This window comes from Suillus paluster (genome assembly GCF_016628075.1).
Source record: "Suillus paluster strain FC165 chromosome Unknown EDB91scaffold_105, whole genome shotgun sequence".
NCBI lineage: Eukaryota > Fungi > Basidiomycota > Agaricomycetes > Boletales > Suillaceae > Suillus > Suillus paluster.
Window position 1 is genome coordinate 73,197 of NW_024537665.1, and position 27,809 is coordinate 101,005.

Here is a 27,809-nt window from a genome sequence, read left to right on the forward strand (position 1 = left end):
TAATGATGACATTGTCCACTTTCTATATGCCAAAGACTGAATGTCAACATAGGTCCATAAGAATTGCTTCATTCCTTCAAGTCGGCGGCGAAAGACCGAGTCAAGCCCAGGGTCTTCATAGCCAGCTGTCTTCTTCAGAGGTCTAAGAATCCTCTTGATATCATCAAGAGCTAACTGTGCCTCTTCAACAGTGGGTGGAGGCTTGAAGAACCCCATTCCAGTATCATCTCCGGCACCAGTCCGTGTATTCAGAACTATGGTAGAAGCTTCTCCTACAGCACTCTGATGCTCCGGTACAGGCTCGATGTCTTCTCTCAGTAAATTGGTCATCAAGGACTCAGAGGAATTGTTCTTGGAAAGAGGTTGCTCTACTAGTATTGGCAGCACGAAGGGAGGAGGATCTAGTACTGTAGCAACTGCTGCTCTCTTTTGCTTTTTCTTCTTCGGACTGGATGGCGGAGACGCAACGAGTTTTGTTGGAGCTTCCTATTATAGTGGAAATTCTGTTAGTTCTGTGTACTGTTTATAGATGAAAAGTGTTCCTACATTCTCATTAGAGTGAGTAGTTGACTTAGCCCAGCTTCCCAGGTTTGCAATGTTGAAGAGTTTTCATTTCGGCATACTATCGAGAGGTAGTGTTGGTTCCGTCAATGGCTTCTGAAGCGGATCACCGAGTAGACTCGGATGACAAAGCACAATGAGCATGTCCCGAACATAAGAAAGTCATCTTCACTCTCAGTTTGAACTATATTACAATTTTAAAACCTAGGTTCTCTGAGGATGTACCTTAGCTAACATTCCTAGGTTCTACTTTAGCGAAAAATGACGATTTGAAGGAGGAGATGCGATTCTGGTACTTTTGTCACGAAATGTCACGATCTGATCACATGATCAAGCGAAGTATGACTGCGGCCTATCTTACCAGAGTATTTCCTCTCGGTGTCATTATGATGTTTCTACATAAATGAGTGAAATTCCCGTGAACTAATGTGCCTTCTGGGGCTGACCCAATCTCTTCAAGTGACTTCAGGCTGTTGAGTGACTTGGAGTCTGTCTTGGACATGCACAACTTCACTGCAGACTTCAAGACAAAGATTCCACGCCCCGGTGAATAATCTAGTTCAAAGTAAGCCACCATCAGCAGAAAGTGCAGGCTACAGATAATGGACTAGATCCCCTCTTCGTCATCCTCGTCACCAGAGACTTCTGCATTCTCTTGACCTGCCTTGGCCATGAGCTGTGCGAGATCCTGCTCTTCCGTCTCGGAGACAGCTTTTGGCTGAAAGAAAAACAGTACATGGACTCAGAACAGTAATGAGGCGTAACAGACGATCGCACTGCACCTTCATCTTTACAACTAGATTTCCCCCTTGGCCCTCAATCGTGGCCATAATCGACTCAATCGCACGTTCCAGACGATCAACAGCAGCATACTACAAATTCTCTCAGACAGCTTCGTAATCCAGAACGATAAATGCAGACCTTATCTGTTGCGTTTGTGCTGAGAACATATAGCGGAGGAGCTACGAGCTTGGCTTTAATGGGCACTGTTTCGTTGCTTTCTGCTTCACCTGCTCTCAGAGCCTTTTTGATTGCATCGATACCGGCAGGGGTGTAGCATGTGAGCTCGATATCAGCGCGCAGCTTAATAGGCTGGGGTGTCAACCGCCGTGCGATCGTTCCCATAAGAATGGAGATAGCTGCTGATGAGACGGGGTTTGGAAGGGATGAAAATACGGTTTCTTGTTCGCTGTTCTCGTCAGCCCTCACAGGAGATAAAAAAGGGTGCTTGGACGTACGTCAAAGCAAGCTTGAACGCATCATATGGATGTCCATATTTATGGCCAAGTGGCCATGCCACTTGCTCGTACAGTTTTTCTAACCTTTCTTCCTCGCTCGACCCATCGTGCGGCACAGCGGCCTCCTCAGCAGCGATAGCAGCCGCAGCCTCCTCAGGATTTTCCTTTTTCGCCGCGCGCCTAGACTTCTTTGTCTCCTTCTCTACTGCCTCGTCCTCGGGGGAAATGGCAGCGTCAGCATCCATTGACGGCAGCTTTGACGCGACGTGCCGCATGATAGATGCGACAGCTTTTGACTTCATGTACCGCTCCTCGCACTTGATGATGTCTTCGGGGGAGACACGACGTTTTGATAGATCTATGTAGCCTGTACGTGGGGGACTGTGGTGAGTATGTTGATATACCTAAGATGGAAGATTGGCGCACCTTTTTCCCTATCCACACGAAGTACTACTACGACTTCATTACGGCCAACACGGATGAGCTTCTGTATCGATCGGATACGTCTGCGGGAGAGCTCTGAAAGTAGAATCATTCCCTCGATGTTGTCATATTCGAGCTTGTTTTATATACGTGGATCAGCATGACCGATGAAGCTTACGGTAAATGTGTCTGATGAATGGTGCGTACCAATTTGACATATGCGCCCATTTCCGCAATCTGGCGGACTTGGACCATGACGAGCTCGTCGACTTCTGGATATCGTTGTTCATAATACCGCATGGTGTAGGCAGTCGGGGGAATTTTCAAGAATCGCAGTTAATTAACTGAGGGTGCTCAGCCGATGAGTCAAGTCTGAGATTATCGCGCTTTCCAAAACAGTTGGCCACCGGAATTTACCATAAATGTACCTTGACTCGAACAAGTCCACTAAGCACTGAACAGAGGTGCACCGTGTAGCTATCTTTGTATTACCATAAACTAGAGCTACAGTACACAATCATGTAATCAAGTAATGGCTTGATGATGAGAATATGATGAGCCATCATGATGGCTATAGTCAGCAAGAAACACTCACTGTACTTGGGGCCCCCACCTCCCTCCGGAACCGTCCATGTAATATCCTGTGTGGGAACTTTGATATCACATAACTTGCAATGAATACAATTCTGCGATGACCAACGTAAGACATGGTGTATGGTTCGAAAATGAAATGCACCTGAGAATTGATGACTAGTTTATGTCCATTCCACCCATCTGCTGCCATCTCATCTTCAACATATTCGTAAACGCCGGCAGGACAAGCCCGTTGCAATAACCCAGCATACTCGCTCACGTTGCGTTGCACGTGCAACTTCCGAAGGGCGATGTCTTCAATGCCAGTTTTGCGCACACGGAGATGTACAGGCTGGTCTTCTGCGTGGTTCGTCCCGGTTAAAGTCAAAGAAGTCAGCAAATCTGTCGACAACGGAGGCTGCGGGAGAGGGTAGTCGATAGGGCGGAATCGGTACGCGGGTTGAGTATGTTGCGCATCCGTCAATCTTGTTCTATTCCGGAACGTCCATGGAGTGCGCCCCTTAAGGAAGAACGAATCGATACCAGAGTATATGATACCTCCCCAAATACCCAAGGGAGTGTGGAAGCTTTCACGCAAGTTGCGGACCTCGCTAAGGTCTGACCAAACCCAACTATTCTTCAGTGCCGTTTCGTACTGTGACATGTCTGCGGGTCCATTGCTGGAGTCCTGAGATAGAACAACAGCGGCCGCTTCGGCTGCCAACATACCACTCTTCATCGCGTTATGAGTTCCCTTGATTTTTGCGATGTTGACGAAACCAGCCGAGCAACCAACCAGGGCACCACCAGGGAAGGAAAGATGAGGTACAGATTGAAGACCACCTTCGTTGAGAGAACGTCCGCCATACGCTATCCTTGTAGAGTTCCCAGACAGGAGTTGTGCGAAATATGGATGGTGTTTCATGCGCTTGAATGCGATATCAGAAGGATATGTGTGGCAAGTAATAAGCGCATACCTGAAATTCTTTATAGGGACTCAGATATGGGTTGGCATAGTCGAGTCCGATTACAAGGCCAAGGCTGACGAGTCCGTCGGCCATGTGGTAAACCCAGCCACCGCCATATGTCCTGAAGTCAAGGGGCCATCCCATGGTATGAATGACTTCACCAGGTCGATATTGGGTTGGGTCTACACGCCAAACTTCCTTGAGGCCAATGCCATATGTTTGTGGATCAGAATTTCTGCGAAGATCGAAATTTTGGATGAGCTCCTTAGCAATGGAACCGTGCGCGCCTTCCGCGATAAGGGTGACTTTGGCACGAAACTCCATTCCAGGCTCAAAGGACTCTTTCATGTGCCCTAGTCTGTCCAGACCAACTTCATTTGTCCTTATACCAGCGACGCTCCCATCATCTGCGTAGACCACGCCCGCGCCAGCGAACCCAGGATACACCTCGACACCCATTTCCTCCGCTATGCTTCCGAGCCACGCAGTGAAACGAGAGAGCGAGACGATGTAGTTGCCTTGGTTTGACATCTGTGGGGGATGGGGGATGGGTATGGAGAGCGACTTGGTGAGAAAGCGCATGCGGGAAGACGTTGCTGATTGAGTGAGTGGGTGGTCATCACGGAGAGCCCAATCTGGTAGCAGTTCATCAAGTGCTCGAGGCTCGATGACAGCTCCGGAGAGGATATGAGAGCCTGGAGCGAGTTATATAGTTTCACGGGGAAGGTTCATAGTTCGAAGTACACACCTACTTCAGCGCCCTTTTCCAGCACAACTACCCTGAATTCTTTTCCCATTTTCTGTTCCAACTGCTTTAGTCGAATCGCAGTACTAAGGCCAGCAGGGCCAGCTCCGACGATGCAGACGTCCACATCCTCCGAGACACGTTCAACACTAGAAGGGTCAAATAATTGCCTGTGAAAACGGGAGGATGAGTGGAGCAGGCGTTTGTAATTAAGTATCCTGAGATGACTGGTTGAGCGGGTCAGCATTAGCACTAATTAGCTCCTGTGGTGACAGTGGTGGACTGGCAAAGTTCTTCGATCTCGAAAAGGCAACCTCGGGAGCAACTCGGGAGTGAAAAATTGACCGTCCCTGCGGTGGCGTTGTTGTTCGTCACCAAGTATACATGTATAGTTGAACTTTCAGTTGGTAAACACCAAGCTCAGGTTGTAAACTAATTCAGACACTAGGCGCACTCGGAAAGAATTGAGCGTGCTATATGACCGGCTTTTCTGCTTTACCCTTGCCTGAAGAACCCCTCCACGATGAATCCCGGTGGATAGGAAGAGCCAGGATTTTGGGACCCCCATTGACACGCCTCCCCACTCTCACTGTCGGGCTTTTGGGAGTGCAGGTTTTATGGTCGGTTGAGATGTCATATGGTGAATAGTTAGCCTACACCCTCACTGAACGATCATTTAACGCTACTGCCCGTCACAAGCTTCTCCCTACCTGTTGTCCTTAGGTCTATCAAAACCACTAATGGCAATGGTCTTCCTTGCCGGCCCCCTCTCTGGCCTCATCGTTCAGCCCTTGATAGGTAACTCTACTACGCTCTCTATTTTCAGTATCCTCAACGTGTCTTTAGGTGTGCTAGCCGACCATTCAAAGTCACGCTTTGGCAGACGGAGACCTTTCATTGTTATTGGTGCAGCATTGTGCTGTGCTGCGACTCTTCTATTCGGGTACACTCGTCCATTAGCTACTCTATTCACAAGGCCAGACTCGTCCTCAGTGCGTGCACTCTTCAATGCAGCTGACAGACGTATCTCAATCTGACTTTGTCAGAACGATTCACTCACCGTATGGCTCGCTGTCCTATCGATATACTGCATAGATTTTTCCATTAACGCAGGTTTTTTTGCTTGAAACTCTGTACACTGCGCTGTGAAACTGAAATCACTCATAGTGCAGGCTCTAGATCGCGCTCTTTTGGTCGACACCCTACCCCCCTCAGATCAGCCTAGTGGTAACGCATGGGCTGCTCGAATGCTGGCCGTTGGCAGTGTACTCGGATTCTTCGTGTGAGCTAAATTAAGCAACCCCTCGTAATCTTGGGGGCTCATATTTCTATCGCAGCGGAGAAATAGATCTTCCTCGATGGCTGCCTTTCCTTGGCCGACTTCAACTAGAAGTCCTAGCAGTCATCGCGTCTATGCTACTGATATCCACTCATTTGTTGACCTCCATTTGCGTAAAAGAAAGGATACTTGTGGCAACCGAGTGGGTCGTCTCATATTCACTCTGTGTTTATCTCACTCGACCGTAGCTCCCGCGCCAAGGGACTGAAGAAAGAAATTTACGACATATGGAACACTCTAACAAGATTGCCTCGAGTAATAAGACAAATCGTACGCAGCATATCTGCTCACCCCTTCATGTCTATGACCCACGTTTACAGTGTTATATCCAATTTTTGTGCGTTTGTGCCGAATAACGCTCCACCTATCTGACAGCCATAACCTGATAGCGCATGGCTAGCCTGGTTCCCTATTCTATTCTATACCACTGTGTATATCGGCGAACTGCACAAGCGGGTTTCCCCTCCCCCAGGAGACGACAGCTCAGCTCTAGCATTGGAAGAGGAGGCTACACGTCTTGGTGCGCGCGCACTGTTCTATAGCGCGCTGGTATCCCTCGCAGCAAACATCATCATGCCTTTCTTCGTCGTTGATGCAAAAGAAGTTCCTACCTTGCATCTTCTTCGACCGAAGAAGCCATGGTTAGAACGTGTTCGGGTCCACCTGGCTACACTCTGGGCATTGTCTCACTTCATGTTCGCATTCTGCATGGCTGCCACGTTGTAAGTCCTTTGCACGTCTTAAGTAAACCACGGCTTTGATGACGATTTGAATCTTGAAGTGTTGTATCAAGTGTTAGCGGTGCTACCTTCATCATGTCGGTGACAGGATTTTGCTGGGCCATAACACAGTGGGCCCCGTTTTCGCTGGTACGTCATCATCCTAACCCTGAATGCCGCCCTAATACCTGATTCCATCCCATTCTCAGCTCGCAGAGGCAATATTATCCCATCCCACAACAGATGAAGAGACGGCGTCAATATATGTCGAGGACACGCGCTCGGATCGAAGATCCAGGACGGACGACGATGGGCAAGATGACGATGAAACTCGTCATCTCGTCGATTCTGACCTCGAGGACCCGGCGTACTCAAGAACTGTGTTGCCAGAACAAGATGAGGATGGTCACTATCCGATGATCATGATGAATAACGAAGCACAAGTCAGCCAGATAGATATAAATGTCTCGTCAACTCAGATGCCTCATGATGCATCGCCTCTTCATAGGCCAAAAAAGAACCTCAATGGCTTGAGTTCGCAGGCTGGTGCCATTCTTGTCAGTACTTCAGATCCTTGTTCCCATCATATCTCATGCACATCACCAGGGCATCCATAATATGTTCATCGTCATACCCCAATTTCTTGTCACTGGTTTGTCGTCGATCATCTTCGCAATATTAGATCCCCAGAAATCTGTCCTACACGGTCATCATCCGGGCAATGCTATGCCTGTCAATGGCACGGTCGCTACGTCAGGAGACGTCATGCGACAACTTTTAGATCGAGATGATAATTCCTCCGTCAAGGCAGGTCCCAATTCAATCGCAATAATCTTTCGGTGGGTGCAATCCGTGGCGTCATGCATGTTAGTGACAAAGGCTGATCATAAGACTAAATCAGGTTGGGAGGCGTGGCTGCAACCGTGGCTTTCGTCCTATCCTGGCGCCTGGCTAGGGAGTTGAAACGCACATGAGTTTGATTACTAGGCTGGTTATCAGGGTACTTCCAATATTGAACTAAAGTTACATATGCTTTGGTGTTTTATACTTTCCGGAACCATGTCATAGCTTCAAAAGACAGTCCCGTCACTCTCTATCTCGATGGGTGGTCCGCCCGTCAAGGGCCGAAGCCGCTGGGCAATTTCTCTGCCTCCTTTCCACGTTGCACTTTCTAATACTTGGGCAAGGGTCAGATCACAGGAGTTCACACCAACTTGTCGTCGGATGCCGTCTGCGATGCGGTCCCTGCCCAGGAATTTCAATATAGTCTTGGGACAGTTCTACTGATAACGCACAGTTCAATCACCGTCATTGCCCGCCATTCGACTACAGCACCATGTGAAGGTGGAAGGCACGGAACACCGCTGGTGTTTGCAAGTGACTTAAGGCTGGGTTTCAGGGTAAGAACGCCAAAGTCTATCAGCAAACCTCCTAGATCAGAAGTCAACGGTAGTGTCAACAAAGGTACATCCAATGTACCGTTTCTGTACTCTGGAAGGCCAGTCATGTCCTCGATGCCATCAAATTTCCACTTGAGAATCTTCTCCATAGGCTCAATCAGGCTGTATGTGATCCATCCCGTTAGTTTGTGGAACGGTACGAAGTCGTCTCCTTCAGCTTGTCCATCCGTAGTGAGGACAGAGCAAGGCCACACATCGCCGAGCTGCACTCCACCGATGGAATATCTTGCAGGCCAGATTGGAGCTAAACCCTCAAGCAAGACTCCCCATAGTGATGAGACATGGACACGCTGGGAGGAACCATCGGGCTTCGATTCGGATTCCAGGAAATCTGAGAACAGCATAAGGATGAACCAAGCGCCTGATTAAAGAGTAGACAATGATTGATACCAATGATATTTCCGGGTCTAGCATCGGAACCGAAAAAGCGAGGGTTAGACTCCAACGCAGTCTTGAGATTGACCAAAAGCGAGGTTCGACCTGACAGACCAACCATGGGGTTGGCATCACTGACTTGCATAGCGGCGGCGATGCTTCCTTCATTAATATGAGACAATCCCTGCGCTTTAGGAAGGAAAATCAGTGTGAATATGCTAGATACAGAGGAAACCTCCATTACCATCGACTCGATGGGGCTGAGCTGCGGGAGACCCCGAAAAGAGACCTTGGTCAAACATGTGTACAGTTGCGACTGCGAGGCCTTCTGAACGACTGTATCTTTGCCCGTCTGACTCATTATATACCCATTGGTTGCCAGCCCCAGCATCCAGTAAGACAGAAACGAGGAATAAATCAATTAACCTTTTGCATTTCTCCTTTTCGCTGACTGGCGACCCTCGTTCTTCGTCCCATTTCGCCATCAAAGGCGCTATGCGCAATTTCCCCGCATCCAGATGCCTCCATCTTCCATGGGGTGGGATCTGTTGATGTGATTCTGACACTGGCTGTCTATTCGGATATAGAGATACTTACAGAAGCAAAGTCGACAGTGCCGTCAGCGGCAGGAAAGTCTCTCTGAAACACATGTCAGCTATGAGTAACGACTGGGACTTGACTCGAGGCGGAACCTTCATGATTTCGAGGCAGTAATTCACAACAGACGACTCCTTGTCCGGGTTATAATCAAAATATTCGAGCTTTCCTTGCTGCGCCATGGCATGGACATTTGAGCATCGTTCTCTAATGGCAGGAAGGGTGCGAAGATATGCTGCCCGCAAAGATGGACCAGAGAATTCGGTTAGGTTCATGGTATGGATTAACCGTAGTGCTTAAAGCTCAAGCGCTCAAGCCAACTTGACCCTGTGACATAACATACCATAACATCGCTCGCCACATGCAAGCTGATCTGAGCTCGAGGCGACCTTTCGGATTCACTCAAATATCGCTCTAATTCTACGTTTAAACGTCCTTACATTGCACGCATGGCAGGAAACCAACGAGACGTAAGTACTGTCGGGATTGCTAAAAGCTTATAAACTCATATTATGACATAATATGGGCAAACGTCACTGGCTCACCAGCTCGTATATTAGTACTTAGTTTCCTCCCAAATCAATATAACGATATATACCAGATCTTTTGTGCATAATCTCTGCCCAGACTATAGTGCCCGAATCAGTGGCAGATGGCATCTCGACCCCTTTGCCTTTGCATGGGCAAAGGCATAATGACGACATTCAATCGAAACTCCGTCCAGATTGCATGCCGATTTCAGGTTCCCGCGAAGATGGTGCGACTGTGGGATTACGAATGCCTGAAAACGTGGTAGATATTCGGGCAGAAATCTGTGCCAATTTGATTGTAATTGATGACCACATTGGTTGGCCTCAGCAAGTGGAAGTACCCTTAGCCTGAGAGCTTGCATGGGCTTAATGCTTAACTCAATCAAAAATGATCGCAGTAACGAACATCATTCAAGATCAGACTGCAAATACAAAGTGATTGGACAGAATCCTATGATCGGCATGGCGGGTGAGGACCCTTTTAGCAGTGTGGCCACACACAGCAGGTCCGATCTCTTATGCGTGTTGTCTAGCACAGTGGGAACACAACGGATTTCCGTGTCGGACGACAACATTTTGGGCTCTACCCATGCTGGTGTGGGACAAATTACAGTCAGTCGTTGAGCTTTCACATACTACTATGTGCAACAAACCATTGAACACATGTGCTAGGGCAAGTAGGGCAGCCTCGTGGATGTGCAGCACTGTACCGGCATTGAGAGGATTGGCAGTCCACCTTTGCAGTTGTCGTCAGTAACTTCAAACCGTTGCAAATGCAATGTGCTGCATAGGGCTAACCTTCGCGTCACTGATGGGCTCTTCGTGACCGCAACCGTGTCTGGCGCACTGAACCTGACGATGACACATGTTATCTGTATCGCAAGTTAGTCCAGTTAGAAGAGAGCATCTAAATCACCCTCACATGAGAGGTTTCTGGGACGAGGGGTGGGATCGTTAAGCTGGAGACACTCTGTTCGCGACCCTTTAAATCCTGCCGCTGCAAGGCCCCTGTCATGAAATAAGAAGGACAACAGACCACAAGAAAAAATTATTCTCCTAGGGCTAGACTGACAACTGCGGGGTTGAGTGATGTCAAAGTGAATGCGGGGTATGGATTGCGAAGTTGGGGGATTAAACTTCGACACGCCGAGCGCCTTGCATCGAGAAGCATGTCGAAGGCGAGCACATGATACGAAGATGCATGAATCTTATCTTGAGCAGCATGGTTGACCCACATCTAAGATTGCACTGATGACATACAATGAGGTTCGCGGGTTCAAGGGAAAAATCGAGATCTTGATTCAGAGTACTTGGGCGTTGAGGTAAGAGGAGTGAAAGGCAACGGTCCTGGATTTTAATGGTTCTGCGCTGAGTCCAGCTATCAAATGTGGCATCGTGGTAATGATGCTGACCTCGGGCGCGCCATCGTGGCCATCCTAAATAATGTTAAGTATCTGTCCATGATGCAAATATTTTACGTGTGTCAGCTCACCGCACCTGATTTGCGCCTGATTTGAAGCAGCAAACGAGCACATTAATTGCCACCGGAGGACGACAGTACTCCTGATCGCTAACACCGCACGCCGTGATTGGTGTTTTAAAAGCATTGCACTCCCCTTCAGGCATGTTCTGTCAGGCGACTTGCAGTTAGAAATGCGCATCACGGATGATCTATGTCCCTGTGAAGGGAAACATAGCAGGCCATCCATGATACAAAGCACATGCTGGTCAATTGAAAATGAAAATTCGGGCTTGTTAACTGGAGTGCATCTTGGAGCCAGAGGAAATCAAAACAAAATATCGATGTGTACTTCGAACCGCCGTAAAACGTACTATGAACCTTCTTTCGTCGAAACCATCTCGTATTTATTGAAAAGCGATTCCGCGCCTTTCACCTTCCCTATGTTTCCAGAACGCGTGAAGTCGCCAATCACCTTCAATTCGCCTGGCAGAGATGTACCTCCCATTGTGATTTGGTTCTAACGAACGGTCCAAGCACCACAGTTCAGTAATTCCTACCTGCACCAGGTAGTCTGCTACATGCAGATAATACTGCCCCACAGTCTGCGGCCCGTGACTGTCATCAGACAGAGCGAACCGACCATTTTTCTCCTGGATAAGCTAAGCGCGGTAAGAAAGCAAGGATTGATATAGCATGACTTTCAAAGGTACTGACCACCACTACATCTTTCCCAGGGTACGGTGAAGTCCATCCCTCCTTCTTCAATGCTGCCGCATTGATTTCAAAAAGTGCGCCGTAACGCGTAGCTTCCTCAATGTTCCTGATTAACTTGCCCCAGGCGATGGGGTACTGTTTGAGATCGAGAGAAGGGGTGTAGAGTCTGCACAAATCGAGATGACCAATGATCTCTGGTCGAAACTGACGTATCAATTTATGCTGTGCATCGAAGTATGCAGATAGAAAGCGTTCCATCTGATCGTTTCCGAGAACATAGACACCTTCACCCGAGATTTTGGCCAAAGCCTTTTCATATGTGGCACGATCAAAGTCGATGGGAATAGTGCTGACATGGTGGACGGATCCAACGATATAATCGATGCGTATCCCGTTATCCTTCAAAAGCGTTTGAAGATGATTGAGGTCATCATCGGTAATGTACTCTGTCTCGAGTCCGACCAATAAGGTGATCTGGGGGGCGTAAACTTCCTTCAGTCGATGAGCTTCGTCAAGAAATCTCATGAACTGATTGGACAGGTCATCAAGGGATAGTCCCCGCTGAAAGATGAATTTAGATGCAAAGCCTGGTTCGAGGAGAAAGAACTACCTCCTCTAGATACAGATCTTCCAGCCGGTAGCGGGGTACATGTTCTGTCAAACCATAAACCTCGAAACGTTGTTTGATGGCTTCCGACACAACTTCTTCTAAGGATCCGAGGGCATGCTTACAGAACTGGCCAGAGTGAGAGTGATGACTGTAAGGCATCGCTTTTTAGCCCGGAGATGCACGAGAGCAAGAGAACTCATCAAATTTTCTTATATAATACGTTTCAAAAGGCAATGCAAGCACCTGTCGCGGGAGGCCCGTCACATCACCACGACCCCGCATGCATATGACATATTTATTGTTCGCCTGCACACTACCCCAGATATCAGATGACGTGTTAGATTCATGCTTGTCCAGCTCGGAAATGGGGTATGTAACGAATTGTAATCACGCAAGGTATGCGCCGCACTTACCGCAACGTTTGCTGTCCATTGAGGCGCAACAGGACCGCAAGTGATGTCCCTTCAGAAGTCATCCCTTCCATGCTAACGACTTGATAGGAAATTTTCTATCCGTCATGCAATGTGAAACACTTGTAATTAAACCGGGCTTCTCATTAGCGTCAACGGTAACCCTTACCCACCTCGGATAAGAGCCACTGTGAGTCATGTCATCAGACTCGGACGCGACGGAAATGGAGTCTTTCGAAATCCCGTAGCTTATTCCCTTGCAGCTGACGAATAATATCACCCTGGCAATGCTTCCAATGCCATGTCCCTGCAGAAGCTTTGCGCACTAAAACTCAACCGAGAACTGTCAAGAAATTTCGATCTCGGTAATGAACGAAGTAAGAGAACAAGCACATACATACACTCAGCACAAATGAACTAACAAATTGAATATACAAGGAATACTGGCGCCATCCCCACCCTCCGTGTACTTACACGAGCTGTTTGCATGGTTCCCATGTCAATGGGGCTTACGTCGAGAGACGCCGTGGTCCATTACCGACATTTTGCAGTCGGCTCATGGCAGCACTGCAGACTACGAGACTACTTATTTAGTATGGATGTAAGTACCGTCTTCCTAGACCCATGTACATAATACGGGGCGCTATCGGTAAGTACACCTCCGAGACGCACTATTGACCATGCCATCCCACCGTGGGGGGCGTTCATGATTTATATATGTACGTTATTGCGATCTGGTGTCCTAGATTTCGATGGAACTTCGCAAGACCGTGACTAGTCGACTACTACCGACGACTGGTGACTATTACGGAGCTCCTTATGCGATTGGATTGCGAGTAGATGGGTCATCGAGTAATCAAATAAACCAGGACAATGCCGGCGCCTTGGTTTGGCTGCGTTACAAGCTTTTACTCGGATTTTTCCAGCCCAGCAATTGACTGTCTGTTCGTCTCCAATTTTGCTACAATTCAGTGGGATGCCTGACAGAGCTGACATCTACTGCCGGCTTTCCGTGCCTTAGCCGGTTTAAGGCGTAGAAGAGGCACCTCAAAAAACATGGATAATCGTTGATGCAGATATATTGCAAACATGAATTCGAATGCCGATGATTAGATCTAGGTAATCAATACTAATCAATAGCTCTTACGGCAGGAGCATCTCTTGTCCCTGGCCTCGGCATAGGGCTTGATCTCCTGGACCCCAACGGAGTGCCGACAACACTCCCCCGCCCCGCGCCCGGACGCGGTCCGTGAAGGTGCGACTAAAACGGGTGCTCCTATCGGCGGTTGATTCCACGGCATCTTGTTCACAATCCATCCCGTCCAAGTCTTCCCTCTTTCGTCCCTCTCTCTCCCATCTCGCTTTCTTTCAAACGCAGCTCGATATCTCTCGTAGCTCTCTCTAAACCCTCGGTCAACGCGCGAAGAGAAAATGAGTTCGCCGCGTGGACTGTTTGCGGGTGGTATAGGCGCCATGGGGGCTGGTGCATTAGATGGGCGTGGTGTTGAGGAGGGTGCTCGCGGCTGTGCAGGTCGGTGGAAAACAAAAGAAAAGGGGCTGATGGAGAACGTTGAACGAAGGGGGGGACGTCGGACATTCAAGTACATGTTGAAATTTCGAAGGGCTTTATTCGCATGAGGAACATATCTGAGGCACCGTCGCTAAATCTCTGAGCGATGAAAACATTGTATGAAGGGCTGACCTATTTGCATATGCAATTTTCTCGGCGTACATACCGCTTGCAAAGAAGAGGAGGAGAGCAGTTACGAGTACGAAGAGGAGCCCTGATGCATAGTATGGGTGAGGCTTCAAGTTCTCAGCACCGCTGTACACATCGGGAAGTACTTTGCGGAGGATCTTCGTATAGGGTATGTCTAGAAAGGATGTCTGAAGAAGGACTTCGGAGAGAAGGAACGCGATAGCTATCAGAAGGTGGACTAGAAATACTGAATAGATATTAGCATCTTCAGCAATATATAAAGTACCGTGAAAACATACGTTGATACCTGGACTTTCGGCGTTGAAGCTGAGCAGCGTTGGTTTTGAGCCGTTCTTCAAAAAGTAGCAGGTCACGGTAAGTTGCAGTGTCATTTGATGGATGGAAGGATGCTCTTGATTGTTGGCGCTGGTTTCTTGAAGTTGGTGCCATTCAGCAATAGGAACCATGGGTGCACCGTGCCGCTAAGGGTTCCAGATTTCCTCTGCACGTGACGACTAAATGGGGACGCGACTGCATCAGTCACTATATACTCCGGAAGCCGAATGCCAGCATTGCATCGTGTTTTCGGTATCATTTCGCGAGGCGAGGTAGATCGAGGCGGAATTTTGCTCCACCTCCCGCCTCCGCACTCACTCCAGATAGTAGCCAACGCTCTGTCATTGTCGGAGAAGTCCCATCAAGATTGAAGCTTGACATGACGTTTATTACACTTATTTCTGTGCTTCTACTTGCGCTGGTCGTTTCAAGCCTTCCAATTTTGCCAGATTCTAAGCAGTAAGTTTATTCCTTTGCTCGACGAAGCACTAGTGATGACTGTCGTAGGACGTTGTCAGCACAAATGCAAGATTCTGCGCAAGCAGTTTTTTTTTTGCGTTCATCACATCCGGAGTGAGTTAAGCCAGATTTATTTCCCGCACGCTCTTCTGATATGGATTGCTGTAGTGGCTTCCAGCGCGACGCCCGAATGGATATCGGGCCTACGTCCGCTGCTGGAGATAATGACTACCTTTCATTTGATGCAGTGCCCTACAGCCGCGTGAGCGAGGTGGCTAACGTGGCAGGTCTAGGGCCTTTTGATCAACAGACCACCACCGTTGTCAGTTCAGGAGATGGAGTGCCAATTACGCAAGACCCCCCAGACCACGTCACTAAAGATGTGAAAGCAGGCACCTTCTTGACTTCTGTGTCTACCCTGTTGCTCATCTTCTCATGTGCTGTTGTACTGCTTGCACTGGCTTGTGTAGGCCTTGGACTGTTTGCCATCAAGTACTTACGTACCCAAATCCTTTGCTCTCACAAGGCTTGGCAGATTCTGCCCCGTGTTGAGAAGCATGCATTGTTGTCGTCCTACAAGGGAAATTCAGGGTCTGGAACAGCTACGGCGGTAACGCAGGTCATGCTGCATGAGAAATGCGAGGAATCCCCGTATTCTAGTGCTCGCGCGCCCACTCCGTTGTCATGTGTCTCCATCACATCCCCTGATGATTTAGAAGAAGACTCCGGGGACGAGAAGTTCCACGATGCTTTAGACACGCCGCTGTCTTTCAACGTGCATGACCACCCGTCCCATGATCCATCCTTGCGGGATCTTCCTTTCCTACCCATCACACCGGCACTTAGCCCTACCCCGGACGATCGATCCACACCTCCACAGGCGTTTGTACCCCTAGCAATAAATACTGAAGTCCGTGAACCACATGCACGTCCTTCCTGGTCCCTGCGGGTGGCTACTCTTATTCCTGCGCCTCCTTCATCGCCGCTCATCTATCCCCGCAGTCGCGCATACCGTGCTGTGCCCGAGTTTGATATCGCTCTGGCGATGCAGCTCAGGCCAGGCCGCGGCGTTGGCGCTGACCCAGCGTGGATGGTGCGCTTTTTAATGGCTATTTTTGGATGGTTTGCTGTTGCTCTTACCGGCACTCGATAACTCTTTCGATTCAACAATGCAGGTGGTATTCTATTTTACATGCCCGCCGACCCTGACCTACCGCGAGGCTCCAAATTATGACTGCCCTTGCAGGGCGTAGGGTGCTGTGCTCCCTGATACTTCCTTCTGCGATTTCATCAAGGAACTTACTATTTGGAATACTGCACACATGAACTATATCCCGGAAAATATTTGTCCTATGCCATCAATTGTCTTACAGTTTTTGATACCTTCCATGATACCTCGGTTCGTTCCATAGCAATGGTTCAAATATTACTCTCGAAATCAATTTTCTTGACCGCATCTTTCCAGCCCGCATCTTCAGATGTATTTTAACCGGACTGGGCATGCAACTTGAGTATATATATTACATAATTGCGACCTGGCCTGTACAGTTTAGCAATTTCAAATTCGTTCCAAATGGATTTCTTCTTTTCTTTACTATAACGAGAGGTTATGACCCATCATACGTACTAAAGCTTGCTTCCTTGCTTCCACGCACCTAACAGTTAACTTGTCCTTCCCGGAATTGCTACGGAATCAAGAGTGAAAACACTGGAGGCCAACGCGAGGCTTCCGCATTTACGTTCATGCTTGAGGCCCTGGGTGCCCCTGCAGCGCTAAAGTGAGCGCTCTCATGGAGAGGATTTGGCCGGCCCTCACCCTGGTACATAGAACCGTTCATCGGAAGGGTCTTGCACAAAAGTTTATGAATTCACCCATATCATGAGATCAAACGCTCTAAGCCTTGGTGGGCCCTGGCAGTACTAATGCCACCTCATGCTGTGACTAGTCTCAGATCAGATGTGGCACTGGGTCGCATGGAAAACAAATATGCCTAAATGCTTGCTTCGTACTCGCAAGAAGTAGAGCTGATTACGGGGCTAGGGACGGTCGGCGTAGGTAGAGCGGTCGATATTTTATTTTCTTTGAGCTTCCGAAGCGTTTCCTGCGGTGCGTTCGTGCTGCAGAGAGGTTGCACGACATTTCGCCACCGTGCGGAGTCCTAGTGAGCGTTGCCGAGCGGGATTCGAAAGGACTGCAGATTTCAGGACCGTCAATTTTCCAGTCCGAACGTGCTGATCCCACGCACACAAAGCGTGCGGTTCTCCGCGAAATTCTGACGGCTCTAGCTTCAGGTCGAGAAATTGACGGTCCCACTGACTCCGCTCGGGTTTACAGTCCCAATGCCAGCAGTCACAAATTCACGGCAACTGTCCTGGCAACGTGCTCGCCTCGCCGGCACTTACCATACATTCTCAGGCATTTTATCGTGCTCATCCTGACCTCCCAGACGCATTTTATTGAGTGTAGATACTTCATGAATACATCTTTTTGCCCGATCTCAGGTCTATATATCCAGGACTGCAAACCCCACTAAAAGGACCGTCAATTTTTTATACGAGGTTGGGAGAGTCTGACAAGTACGGGGCACCGTTGGCGCCAATTGTGTTTGCATACCGGCGTGGGCTTGGGACATGTCAATAGTCATATATGGTTTGTTTGGTGGACGTTACTAGTAGTACTTCGTTTTCGGCGCTGTACATAGCCCGATTACTGCTTTCGTTAACTTGCTCTCTTACTTTCATTGAACAACGCAGAACTTCAATAAGCCAGCCCACTTGCATTCAAAGCGTAACCATTCACCGGGTTGGACAACTCGCTACGCACGGGGAAGAACGCGTGGCGTTGAACTACCATTCCATGGCTCATGATCGAGATGCCCTCGTAAGCCTGCTTGATCCCTCATGAGATGCTGATGTGTACGACCAAGACAGTGGGCGAGTGGTTACGATGAGACAGTAGAAGTTAATCAGCGTGCATTGATCGACAAGGTGTTGGCACGGTATTCAGGCGAATTCACAGGTGCACTATACCTGCTGGTTTTTATCGTTTGATCCTGCAGCTCTGACAAACCTGCAGTATTCCGTGAACTTCTGCAGAACTCAGATGACGCACAGTCTTCCGCAGTTGAGATATATTTTGAGACTGAGGAGTATCTACGACGAAAGAACAGCGGCAAGGATGCGATACAACCAGGGGATGGTGTGCATTTCCCAGACCTGAAAACCACCCCAGTCTGTACCATATCAATATTTCTGCACTTCCGTGTTCGTTGATCGGTCGTTGTAGGTTGCCCAGTGGACCTTTCGGAATAACGGAGTTGTGTTTCGCGACGAAGACTGGAATCGGCTTAGAAAAATTGGTGCGTCGTGCACTTGACGCTTGGAGAATATAAGGAATATCACTCATTTTGGACAGCGGAGGGAAACCCAGACGAGGAGAAGATTGGCGCCTTTGGTGTCGGTATGTCCATACTATGCGATTAATATGACTTCCTACAATTTTCGCAGGCTTTTATAGTTTGTTCTCTGTGACGGAGGAACCATTCGTTATTTCAGGAGGTCAGAAATGCCTCCGCTCATCGTTTTGTCCTTCTGACAGAATCAAGGTCACGGAATGCAATTCTACTGGAAGGACAAAACCGGAGACCAAGTAGGCATGTCGATTGGATCCTTGATGTCAGCTGATGTCTTGAAGCTTTTTGTCCGGCGCGGAGATCTGCCATCTAGAAATATTCCGCAGTCTAATCCGTGGACGACCTTTGAGATGACGCTCCGTGAACAGGGACCAATTCCACAGCCTTTCGATCTGACGCGATTCCTTGCAAGCAGCATCACCTTCATGGTCCACCTTCGCTCAGTCAGCGTCTTTCTTGACTCCCATCGACTGTCACATCTCACCAAGTCTCCGGGAGTTCCAAAGGAGCTTGGATTACCTAAATTGCTGAAAAACTCCAGTGGTTCGGGTTTGATGAGTGTGAAGAGCGTGCAGTCCGCTGGCGAGCACTTCTCCTTTGGTACTAGTTGTCCGCATGGCTGATGCACTGTTCTAGCTACTCGTATCCAAGCACAAGTTATGCACGCCGTATACGATCTTGGAACTCAGAAGCCTCCCGTCGTCCCGGTTGAAGAACCACGCAGGCCCGTCTCTCATGGCGGGTTTTTTTCGTCTCTCCTCAGCACTTTCACGTCACACCACCAGGCTGTAGTTGCAAAGCCTCTACTGCAACCCCAGATTCAGAAAGACCCCATGGGAGTATATTCTTCAAGTGTCACACTCACAATGTTCAATGCGGATGTAGATGTGAAACTGGATAAAAAACTGCAAAGCGAGCTACACCGATCTACAAAGAAAAATCCACCCAATCACTTAAATTACAGCCTGATCTATGTGGGCTTTTGATCCACGATCTTGTTTTTGGCTCGTGACTAAGTCCTTCGCAGACAGGAAAAGACGAGTACAATTCGAGTATAGAAGAGGAGAAGAGCCAGCTCGTATCGTGCGGAAGTGTTTTCCAGGGTCTCAGAGCTGATCTGAATGGGTCAGTACCTCTTTTCTACTGATGTTCATGGCTGAAACTTCATGCGTGCAGCACTGGCCAAGCACGTGTGTTCATCGTAAGACCGATCTCAAGCAAGTGACTTAAGTTGACCGAGGAACGTAGGGGCATGCAACCGGACAGACAACAGGCATCGGCGGCCATATGGCATCCAGATTTATCCCGACAGTGGAACGTGAATCGATAGACTTAGTGTGAGTTGATTTACATCGTTCCATGCGTACATTTGACTTACCTTATTTCCAGCGACCGTAACGTCGCGGGTGAGATCTACGTGTCCACCACCGAGTCCCTTTCACAACTGACAGTTATGTAGTATGGAATAGAGAACTATTGTACGTCGGAGGATATCTGTGTCGAACAGCGTACGAGATGGAGCTCGAAAATATTCGAATTCTCTGGAACGAAGCCACAAGTTCATCCAACACGAACGTTTTTCATTCAGATCCACAACTCCGCGACTGGCTGCGCGATCGATTCTTACATGTCCTCAAATTTTTTACTTTCCATGTCTCTACACCTTCCTCCGATGTCGCACGTTTCCTCGAGGCTGCTTTCTTTGGTTGCTCCACTTCGCCTCTCAAGGTCCTTTCGACCGCGGGCGTCTGTGATGCCTCAGATGTACGCGCCCCCGACCCCATGTTCTCGTTGTTCCTCAAACACCTGCCTGTTCTTCCTGAAGCTGTTCTCTCCTCTGCTCCTCTTGCCATTAGAGCTCTGCAAAGTAAAGGACTGATCGCAGACATTACATTCCGGGATGTTCTGGCTCAACTTCGTCAGCATCCGCTCAATGAGGAAGAGCTCGTTGCTTGCCTGAAGTGGTGGGTCGGTGTCGGACAGCAAGATTCGACACATGATACTACGCGCATTCGCACCGAGCTTCTTAATGCCACTATCCTCAGTCTAGGCTCAGGAAAGGATACCAGGGTGATTCCTCTTTCGATGGTGCAGTACTTCATTCATCAGCGTATGATTCCGCTAGATGGACCGTTACCGGATACTCTCATGCCTCCGAGCATCACGAAACAATTTTCGCAGGAACAACTGAGATCTTTTGGGTGGCGGGAATTTTCAATTCTCGACTGGATGCAGCACATCCTGAAGCCAGATGTTATGAACGCTAATCTGGCACAAGACATGACCAGGTCTTCGGAATGGGCTGAACGAGTTTTGACCGTTTTAGCTCGCACGTGGCCCTCGTTGTCCAAGGAGTCGCATGAAATCATCAAGTCCATGCTCGCCCAAAAGGCGTGCATACCGACATCTTCAGGTCTACAAAAGCCAGAGCTGTCGTACTTTCCGAGCGCCAATATATTCAACGATCTACCTGTCGTGAATTTTACGTCCGGCAGTGGGGTCAAGGGCATGGAAAAGTTGCTCTCCTTCATCGGTGTTCGGAAGCATGTGGAACTTCAGGTTGTTTTTGATCGGTAAGCCGCTATGAATGATATCACAGACAGGCATTCATGTTCCAGCAGGATGGTCAAAACTGGGGACTGGACGATCTCAGACCTGATTGCGCATCTAGTCACCATCCAAAGCATGTTAAATCCAGATGAGATGACGAAACTTCAGATGACGTCCGCTTTCTCAAAAGAAGGCGAAAACGCACCTCCAGGAAAGAAGAAGCCGCGATATAGGGCCAGTGATCTTTATGAGCCATGCGCCACGAACCGCCAGCTTGGTTTGCCGATTATTGATTGGGGCGAGAAGGTTAAATGGCGAAGCAACTCCGAAGAAGGTCCGTCTCTTTTCTCGCATGTAGCCCATTTGAAACTGTATTTTCGTGTCAGCAAAACTTCTCTGTCGACTCGGCCTGCGAAAATATCCTCCTCTAGATTCAACTGTCAAACTCTGCGCTTCCTCAGAGCCGGATATTCGTTCTGCAGCATTCAAATATCTTATAGACAGCATACCTTCCAGATATCCGGACTACAGATGTGAGAATTTTGGCCATGTTGCTTTCATCCCAGCGGTGAACGAATTCGGATCTAGTATGGGAACTGTGAACGAGGTCAGCAGGAACGCACGCACCATAGATCCAAATTAATGTGGCGTGCTTGATAGGTATTTGCATCACCTCAGTGGAAGGCGTTCGGTTTTTCGGTCGTCCAAGATACCGTTCGGGATGTCGCAGTAAGCAAACTAGGTTTGAAGGAACACCCACCGGCTACTAAGATCGTGGCGCTGCTCGAAAAAACACCTCCTCAAGATCATGATGTGGCTCGTCGATGGTTTGAGATTCTAGCAGGCCGTGTCGCAGGTTTGCTTTAGCTTGGCACACATAGGGGCTCACTGACGGCCATACAGACTTCAGTCAATCTCAACTGTCGATTCTATCTACGCTGCCGATCGTCCCTACGCAGGTGGAACTTCAAACTGGCTCCCAGACGCTGCGTTGGCTCTCCCCTAGCCAATGCTACCTTGGAGGGGCATCGAAGGGCCAGTTTCACTCAAAGTTGTTCGTCTTTGTGGATTTTGGACCTTCTGCCAACAGCTTCTTGAGTACGTGTGGCTCCAAGCAAGAACCCTCCGTGGAGGAGGTAGCTAGCATTTTGGTCGCCGATCCACGAAGATTCTATGATCTAACAGGTGGTTATGAGAAGTATGTGTCCCAACTCTCCGCTACTGTATACACTCAATTTTTCCTAGTTACACTATTGAATTGCGGAACCTAGCTGTGAACGCTCGTCTGTTATCTACCACCGCGATCGCCCGAATGAAAGTTTCTCCTATTTTGCTCGGGTTTCGACGGCAAAGAAAGTCCCGAAAAGAATGCAACAAAGCCCTGGACCTCGATGAGGATGATTGGGAACTGCTTCACGATCTTAGGAAGCCCCTGGACGTTCTAATCGCGGACGATACTAATGCTTACCAGATGTTTGGGGAGTCTATCTATACTGCGCCGCAAGAGGATCTTCTTGAAAGTATGCCTTTGGCTCTCTACCGAGGTAGATCTAACTCTCCCGCAGACTTCTATGTAGCACTAGGTTCTAAGCGCCTCAGCATTATCGTCAAGGAAGACTACAGGGTCAGCTCGGAGATGAAGCACAACAAGTCTGCAACTGACGCTCGCGCGCTCCTGTTGGAGAGGCTACCGTTGTTCCTCCATGAACACACGCATACGCGTACCAAGGTTTCTCTCAGCTGGCTCTCTAACGAGGAAAATTTCAAAGTCAGAGTTTTCGGTAAATTGACTGTAGTGAAGTCGCTTTCCTTTGGAGATAGTACTTTGAAAAGGGAGCAAGATGCCTCGGCAGCTGCCAAACGTTCTGGTCATGGACCTATTGAGCTATGGCTATCAGGAAACTCGCAAGTGGACATGTATGAGTAAGTGTCTCAAGTTATGTTGAATCAGCTGCAGGCTAACATGACTCGTGCAGAGTGGCGACATCGTTGTGCCGCTTGCTGTTTGAGACGGTAAAAGTGAACGATGCACTCTTATTCATGACCATTCTTTCGACCGACTTAAAAGCTCTGAAAAGGAGGGGTTATAACGGTGCGTCTCCTAGTTACCTCGCTTTTTGATACGCTGATGCACTATATCAGTGGATAAAATTTTGAGACAGCAACAGAACGACCGAAAACTAGTGGAGGACGCCAGAAGAAGCCAAGCCTTCGCACCGGTGCCCACCTCTGTGCCTGATCCACGCATGAGTCAGAATTTGGACCCTAAACCGCGTTCATTGTCTCCCCCACACCGAGCTGGAGTCCCAGGGGGTTGGGATACTTTGCCTCCCAAGGCAGTCGCATCGAAACCCTTCCTACCACCTACTTCAGCTCCACCCCTTCTCTCAGCTCCACCAGTACCACCAAAGCCATCTACTCCCGATGTACCCCTTCAGAGTACAGTCAACGATGAAGACGTTGGACGTCATCCCATAATTCCAAATATCATGAACAACACACTGCAGAACATCAGACGCAGGATACCTGGCTTCAATGGTCCATCGGAAGACTCTCTTACTCCCTCACAGGGGCGATCCCCCAATCAGAGGTAAGGGTCATTCGTTAGGGTGAGAAGAGGTTTCTGAACTAGAGATCTCCCAGAACCCCTCAAACTGTGACTCCCCAGAGTAACATTCGTAAGCCAGGAGAAATTCATTCTGTAATTGCCTAACATATTACTAGGATCCAATGTTGCGATGGCGATCAAAGGCTGCAGACCAGAGGAAGGGAAGCTAGTACACAACAGACGCGAGATGGAAACGATTAAGGAGTCTCTAAACGAGGGCTATTGTGATGTCTCTGGCCATGTCGCTGAGCTCGATTACATCGGTAAGGAGTGACTAAGGTCCTGATGTTAATGGTGTTAATGGTGTTAATTGATGTGTAGGTGTTATGGGTACCATGAAAATCTTCATCGCTCGGGGTGAGTGGCCCACTATCCTGCTTGATGCAACATTTATAGTTCATTGTATAGATGTTCCCTGAACCCCATACTTTCATCTCGAGGAAACATGATTCCCTCGCGCGCTTTATTCACGTTGTCACGCCCCTCGCAAACGTCTATAACCTTCCGGTGACTGCACTTCACATCTTTTACGACCTGACAGGCGGCTTGATCGCTTTTAATCGGAGTGGCAGTCTCTTTCTTAACCACCGCTTCTTTGAGGCATGGCGTGCGTATACATACTTGCAGGCCTTGCATACTTTCTTAACTGTCAACTGTAGATGACAAAGATGTGAAGAATGGGGATGTCAATCAGGCCCATATTTCCTGGTAAGGTATCACCGCCTTTGAAAGTGTTGAATTAATGAACTGCTTCAGGTACTTCACGCTAGCCCACGAGATCGCTCACAACCTCGTGCAACCCCATAATTCCGAGCATGAGTTTTACTTTTCTGCGCTCTGCGAAGCTCACATTGAGCAATTCACTCAACTGCTGTCTCAGCAATCCGACAGGCCTTAAATCTGATATCATACATTGTTGGACTCTACATACCGGAATTGAACATATCGATCTTTTGATCTCTTCAGCGATTTACCCTGTCGCATATTGGCACTCATATCAGGAAAACATCACAGTTCCATTTCGTCGGTTTCAAGGCACTTGTAACAGAATTAATAATTATAGAAGTCCTGAGGTCTTGCAATATGGCTTGACCAGCAGGGGAAGTTGGTTCTTGTTCTCAGGATCGCTGAGCAAGATCGGCCTCTGCACGATCATCGACTTCTTTCCGATGTCCGAAGCAGGAACAGCAAGCTCAAACTCGAAAACCCGAACTAGGGTAAACAGGAGAGCTTTCATCCTATAAATGGCAATTATCAGCACATAGGAACAGAAGATTGAGGCAAACATACTCCACTAAAGAAAACCGGTAACCAATACAGGCGCGCGGGCCACCGAGGAACGTCATGAGGTGTCCCCACACCCCAGGAATTTGCGATGCTAGATCTGGAGGTGATTGCCCACCGGTCAGGATTAAACTCTTTTGCATCGGTGCCCCAAATCGCCTCTGATCTGTTGATTGCCAAGATGGGGATGAAGATCGGATCGCCTTTGCTGACCCTAATGCAACCATGGTGAGATGTCAATGGACATAGGAAGCAACACTTGCAACGCACTTGATCCCGTCATGAGCCACTCCATATTTGTCCTTAAAAGGCGTGTCCAATGGGAGGATGTCATCTTTCATCGCGATGCGAACTGTGCTAGGGACGGGAGCATGAATGCGAAGTGTCTCACGCACAACCGCGTCAAGATACGGGAGCGCCATGAGTTCGTCCATGGATGGAGTCTCGGTCTCCACAGTCCAGAGTTCTTGCCGGAGCCTGGTTTGAAAGTCTGGACGTAGGCAGAGCGCATAGAGGGCCCATGTCGTTGCCGTACTATCCGATTGCGTGAGTGTTAGATATACTCTACGCAATAAGTGGCATCCGTACCTCGTGGTCTCATGTCCTGCGACCAAAAAAGTCGGGACCTCTGAGTATAAACCGTCAGCGCTCTACGCGCATCATTCCAAATGGTGACTTACGCGCGAGCACATCCTCGTCAGATATCCTCTGGTTCTCCGGGATATCGGTTGCCATGTTGGCACGGACAAGTAGGGTAAGTAAATCACGCCCTTGAAGACTGCTCTTCTCAATGGTACCACCTTTTTCGATGCCATGAGATGATATAACAGCAGCTTTAGCATCATTCAGCAGCTGGCGGCCAATGCGACCCATTGTCTTTTGGGCGGCATCTATCTTGCGATCGGCATCAGAGCGCTGGAGGGGATCAGCAATAATTCACTGTCAGGTTGCAATAGTAAACTCACGATCCATCGGAGTAATGGAATCCGTGCCTTAAGCATGGGGAGGACGCCCATCTGCTGACTGGCAGAAAACATAACCGAGAAGGCCTGGTTAAGTTCATTTGGTTTCTCGGTTGCATTCAGGGAGTCAAATTCATAGTTGAAACCTACGATACTCAGTGCTGGTCAGAAGCTCCTGTGGATAAGAACGCACCTGCAAGCCCGATGACATCCAACGTCATTTTACTCAGCCAGGGCATGATATCTATTCGAGTAGCATGTTTACTGGCAGCGGTCATGGTAGACCAGATGTCTCGAAGCTGAAAGGGAGAGAAATCGACACCCATATCTAGTGAGAAACAGATCAAGCTTACCTTGATTGATTTGCTGAGGAAGATGTCAGTTAATGCGCGAATCTGAGCAGGTCCAAAAGCGGGATTCTTGAAAAGATATGGTCAAATTGGTTCGAGGTCAACAAACGCGAGGCGCACCATGATCCGTCTCTGAGACGTGACATCAATATCATGACAGTGAGATACATGTCAAAGACATACCTGCTGACGATGTTGAGCCCCTTCAAGTTGGGACCGCCATGAGCAGACATGTGAACAGGAAGTCGGGGATCGCACCTTCAACAAATAGGACACCTTGAAAACTTGTCAAAATCACCTGAGATAACAGTAGGCACGCTGGCACGCACCTTCGCCTAAAATTCTAGAAAGATTATACCGGACTTGTGACGGTTTCTGGTAATCGCTGCTATGAGTGAGAACATGGTTCAGTGCGCGAGTATCCATCGTGAACAATCGGTCTGACTGATAGAAGAAGTTCGAACATTACAAGTTTTGTGATTGCAGGAGGAATGAACATACATATAAGAATCCTTTATACTTCAGGGTTGTCCCGTACTCCTTCAACCATTGCTCATGAAGCACTGAGTTCTCCTGTGAATTTTCAATGAGGACCTGAGTGACAGCGTCATGATTACACTTAGTCTGATGGAACATACCGCGACGAAGATTTCCTTCAAGTTGCCATATATCCAACTTGTTCCTTTGGGGCCTGGCAATGCGCGCAGGGGCGACCTTAGGTTGCGCCAGACTAGCTTCCAACATCCGAAGGTAACGAGTGCAGAACTTGCTGAGAAGACAAGTTTCCAAAGGAAAGGAGTGACCATGGATGTGGATATTGTTGCTTTAACCAACAGGAGTCCCATCCGATCTCCTTTAAGTATAGAGACTGCTTCCGCCTGCGCACTGGTTACTATGCGTGTGCGTCTCGCGCCAGAGTGGTACTAGAATACACAGCCGCAACACAGCCGTACATGCCGCCCCAATTCGCGGCCAGGCAACCTTGCTGCGACCCAAAGTGTTAAACTCTCGACTGCGCATCAGTGTGAGAAGGATATCTAGACAATCTGCGACCTCGGGATTTCGTAAGGCTAATTAGCCGAGTTAGCCGGGACTGATGTTGGGCCGCCGGCCCATCTACAAGGTTGCATGTTCGGCCATACTGTCACGCGCGCACGCATGCGTGAGGATTTTTGAAAATAGCTGCCAGCATATTCCGGAACCTTAACTAATTATACTCAGTCTATAGAACTCACTACCATGCCACCATGCATTCCGTGATCTTCTGAACATCATATGGTTCAACACAAGTGCCAGATTCAACCGTCTGGTACTTTTCCTTCTTTCATCTCCGCGTGCTTGGACCATGATCATGTCCCTAACACTCTTGGGTATGACTCTGCTTTCGGCCCCATGTCGCTTGCGTTCAGGATGTCGATTACCTT

General features: G+C 48.7%; 10 protein-coding genes across 10 annotated transcripts; 3 read left to right on the top strand and 7 right to left on the bottom strand.

Moving 5' to 3' along the window:
- Nucleotides 1-799: 799 nt before the first annotated feature.
- On the bottom strand, nucleotides 800-2,677 carry EDB91DRAFT_1166256 (eukaryotic translation initiation factor 2 subunit alpha). Its single transcript, XM_041319986.1, has 6 exons — nucleotides 2,430-2,677; nucleotides 2,226-2,358; nucleotides 1,800-2,166; nucleotides 1,483-1,750; nucleotides 1,344-1,433; nucleotides 800-1,279 (listed from the first exon to the last, which is right to left on the bottom strand). Exons 1-6 carry the CDS (start codon nucleotides 2,520-2,522, stop codon nucleotides 1,169-1,171), a joined length of 1,062 nt encoding a protein of 353 aa, XP_041171340.1. The 5' UTR covers nucleotides 2,523-2,677; the 3' UTR covers nucleotides 800-1,168.
- Nucleotides 2,678-4,851, bottom strand: EDB91DRAFT_1166260 (uncharacterized protein). The gene is made up of 5 exons (XM_041319987.1): nucleotides 4,512-4,851; nucleotides 3,773-4,458; nucleotides 2,959-3,723; nucleotides 2,818-2,908; nucleotides 2,678-2,758 (listed from the first exon to the last, which is right to left on the bottom strand). The coding sequence occupies exons 1-5, from the start codon at nucleotides 4,753-4,755 to the stop codon at nucleotides 2,748-2,750; spliced, it is 1,797 nt and encodes a 598-aa protein (XP_041171341.1). The 5' UTR covers nucleotides 4,756-4,851; the 3' UTR covers nucleotides 2,678-2,747.
- A 134-nt stretch (nucleotides 4,852-4,985) lies between these two features.
- EDB91DRAFT_1061618 (major facilitator superfamily domain-containing protein) lies at nucleotides 4,986-7,540 on the top strand (the record flags this gene model as incomplete). The annotated part of the gene is made up of 13 exons (XM_041314462.1): nucleotides 4,986-5,148; nucleotides 5,208-5,306; nucleotides 5,355-5,500; nucleotides 5,555-5,621; nucleotides 5,676-5,790; nucleotides 5,846-5,989; nucleotides 6,036-6,117; nucleotides 6,168-6,184; nucleotides 6,237-6,569; nucleotides 6,629-6,716; nucleotides 6,776-7,123; nucleotides 7,173-7,405; nucleotides 7,468-7,540. The coding sequence occupies 13 exons, from the start codon at nucleotides 4,986-4,988 to the stop codon at nucleotides 7,538-7,540; spliced, it is 1,908 nt and encodes a 635-aa protein (XP_041171342.1).
- A 96-nt stretch (nucleotides 7,541-7,636) lies between these two features.
- Nucleotides 7,637-9,273, bottom strand: EDB91DRAFT_1254334 (uncharacterized protein; the record flags this gene model as incomplete). Its single annotated transcript, XM_041323801.1, has 7 exons — nucleotides 7,637-7,811; nucleotides 7,862-7,997; nucleotides 8,046-8,357; nucleotides 8,417-8,590; nucleotides 8,646-8,946; nucleotides 8,999-9,040; nucleotides 9,094-9,273. 7 exons carry the CDS (start codon nucleotides 9,271-9,273, stop codon nucleotides 7,637-7,639), a joined length of 1,320 nt encoding a protein of 439 aa, XP_041171343.1.
- An 883-nt stretch (nucleotides 9,274-10,156) lies between these two features.
- Nucleotides 10,157-10,395, bottom strand: EDB91DRAFT_1061623 (uncharacterized protein; the record flags this gene model as incomplete). The annotated part of the gene is made up of 2 exons (XM_041314463.1): nucleotides 10,157-10,264; nucleotides 10,327-10,395. 2 exons carry the CDS (start codon nucleotides 10,393-10,395, stop codon nucleotides 10,157-10,159), a joined length of 177 nt encoding a protein of 58 aa, XP_041171344.1.
- A 568-nt stretch (nucleotides 10,396-10,963) lies between these two features.
- EDB91DRAFT_59939 (Polymerase/histidinol phosphatase-like protein) lies at nucleotides 10,964-12,783 on the bottom strand. The gene is made up of 5 exons (XM_041327826.1): nucleotides 12,315-12,783; nucleotides 11,705-12,265; nucleotides 11,362-11,649; nucleotides 11,026-11,298; nucleotide 10,964 (listed from the first exon to the last, which is right to left on the bottom strand). The coding sequence occupies exons 1-3, from the start codon at nucleotides 12,471-12,473 to the stop codon at nucleotides 11,395-11,397; spliced, it is 975 nt and encodes a 324-aa protein (XP_041171345.1). The 5' UTR covers nucleotides 12,474-12,783; the 3' UTR covers nucleotide 10,964; nucleotides 11,026-11,298; nucleotides 11,362-11,394.
- Nucleotides 12,784-13,853: 1,070 nt separating this feature from the next.
- EDB91DRAFT_1239651 (uncharacterized protein) lies at nucleotides 13,854-14,873 on the bottom strand (the record flags this gene model as incomplete). The annotated part of the gene is made up of 4 exons (XM_041321886.1): nucleotides 13,854-13,944; nucleotides 13,967-14,371; nucleotides 14,427-14,670; nucleotides 14,723-14,873. 4 exons carry the CDS (start codon nucleotides 14,871-14,873, stop codon nucleotides 13,854-13,856), a joined length of 891 nt encoding a protein of 296 aa, XP_041171346.1.
- A 67-nt stretch (nucleotides 14,874-14,940) lies between these two features.
- On the top strand, nucleotides 14,941-16,832 carry EDB91DRAFT_1166291 (uncharacterized protein). The gene is made up of 3 exons (XM_041319988.1): nucleotides 14,941-15,218; nucleotides 15,267-15,332; nucleotides 15,387-16,832. Exons 1-3 carry the CDS (start codon nucleotides 15,139-15,141, stop codon nucleotides 16,369-16,371), a joined length of 1,131 nt encoding a protein of 376 aa, XP_041171347.1. The 5' UTR covers nucleotides 14,941-15,138; the 3' UTR covers nucleotides 16,372-16,832.
- A 1,243-nt stretch (nucleotides 16,833-18,075) lies between these two features.
- EDB91DRAFT_1263755 (uncharacterized protein) lies at nucleotides 18,076-25,170 on the top strand (the record flags this gene model as incomplete). The annotated part of the gene is made up of 28 exons (XM_041324466.1): nucleotides 18,076-18,099; nucleotides 18,150-18,237; nucleotides 18,295-18,449; nucleotides 18,505-18,577; nucleotides 18,634-18,678; nucleotides 18,726-18,776; nucleotides 18,824-18,867; nucleotides 18,913-19,213; nucleotides 19,268-19,605; nucleotides 19,659-19,756; nucleotides 19,808-19,832; nucleotides 19,880-19,968; nucleotides 20,021-20,037; nucleotides 20,091-21,204; nucleotides 21,253-21,515; nucleotides 21,568-21,788; nucleotides 21,842-22,037; nucleotides 22,085-22,379; nucleotides 22,427-22,701; nucleotides 22,747-23,104; nucleotides 23,158-23,273; nucleotides 23,324-23,771; nucleotides 23,825-23,859; nucleotides 23,906-24,052; nucleotides 24,111-24,150; nucleotides 24,230-24,396; nucleotides 24,449-24,497; nucleotides 24,546-25,170. The coding sequence occupies 28 exons, from the start codon at nucleotides 18,076-18,078 to the stop codon at nucleotides 24,685-24,687; spliced, it is 5,214 nt and encodes a 1,737-aa protein (XP_041171348.1). The 3' UTR covers nucleotides 24,688-25,170.
- EDB91DRAFT_1330944 (cytochrome P450) lies at nucleotides 24,847-27,191 on the bottom strand (the record flags this gene model as incomplete). Its single annotated transcript, XM_041325374.1, has 13 exons — nucleotides 24,847-25,027; nucleotides 25,080-25,205; nucleotides 25,344-25,607; nucleotides 25,662-25,701; nucleotides 25,754-25,988; nucleotides 26,039-26,181; nucleotides 26,229-26,334; nucleotides 26,356-26,454; nucleotides 26,569-26,588; nucleotides 26,644-26,661; nucleotides 26,715-26,829; nucleotides 26,887-26,958; nucleotides 27,024-27,191. 13 exons carry the CDS (start codon nucleotides 27,189-27,191, stop codon nucleotides 24,847-24,849), a joined length of 1,587 nt encoding a protein of 528 aa, XP_041171349.1.
- Between the last annotated feature and the right edge of the window lie 618 nt (nucleotides 27,192-27,809).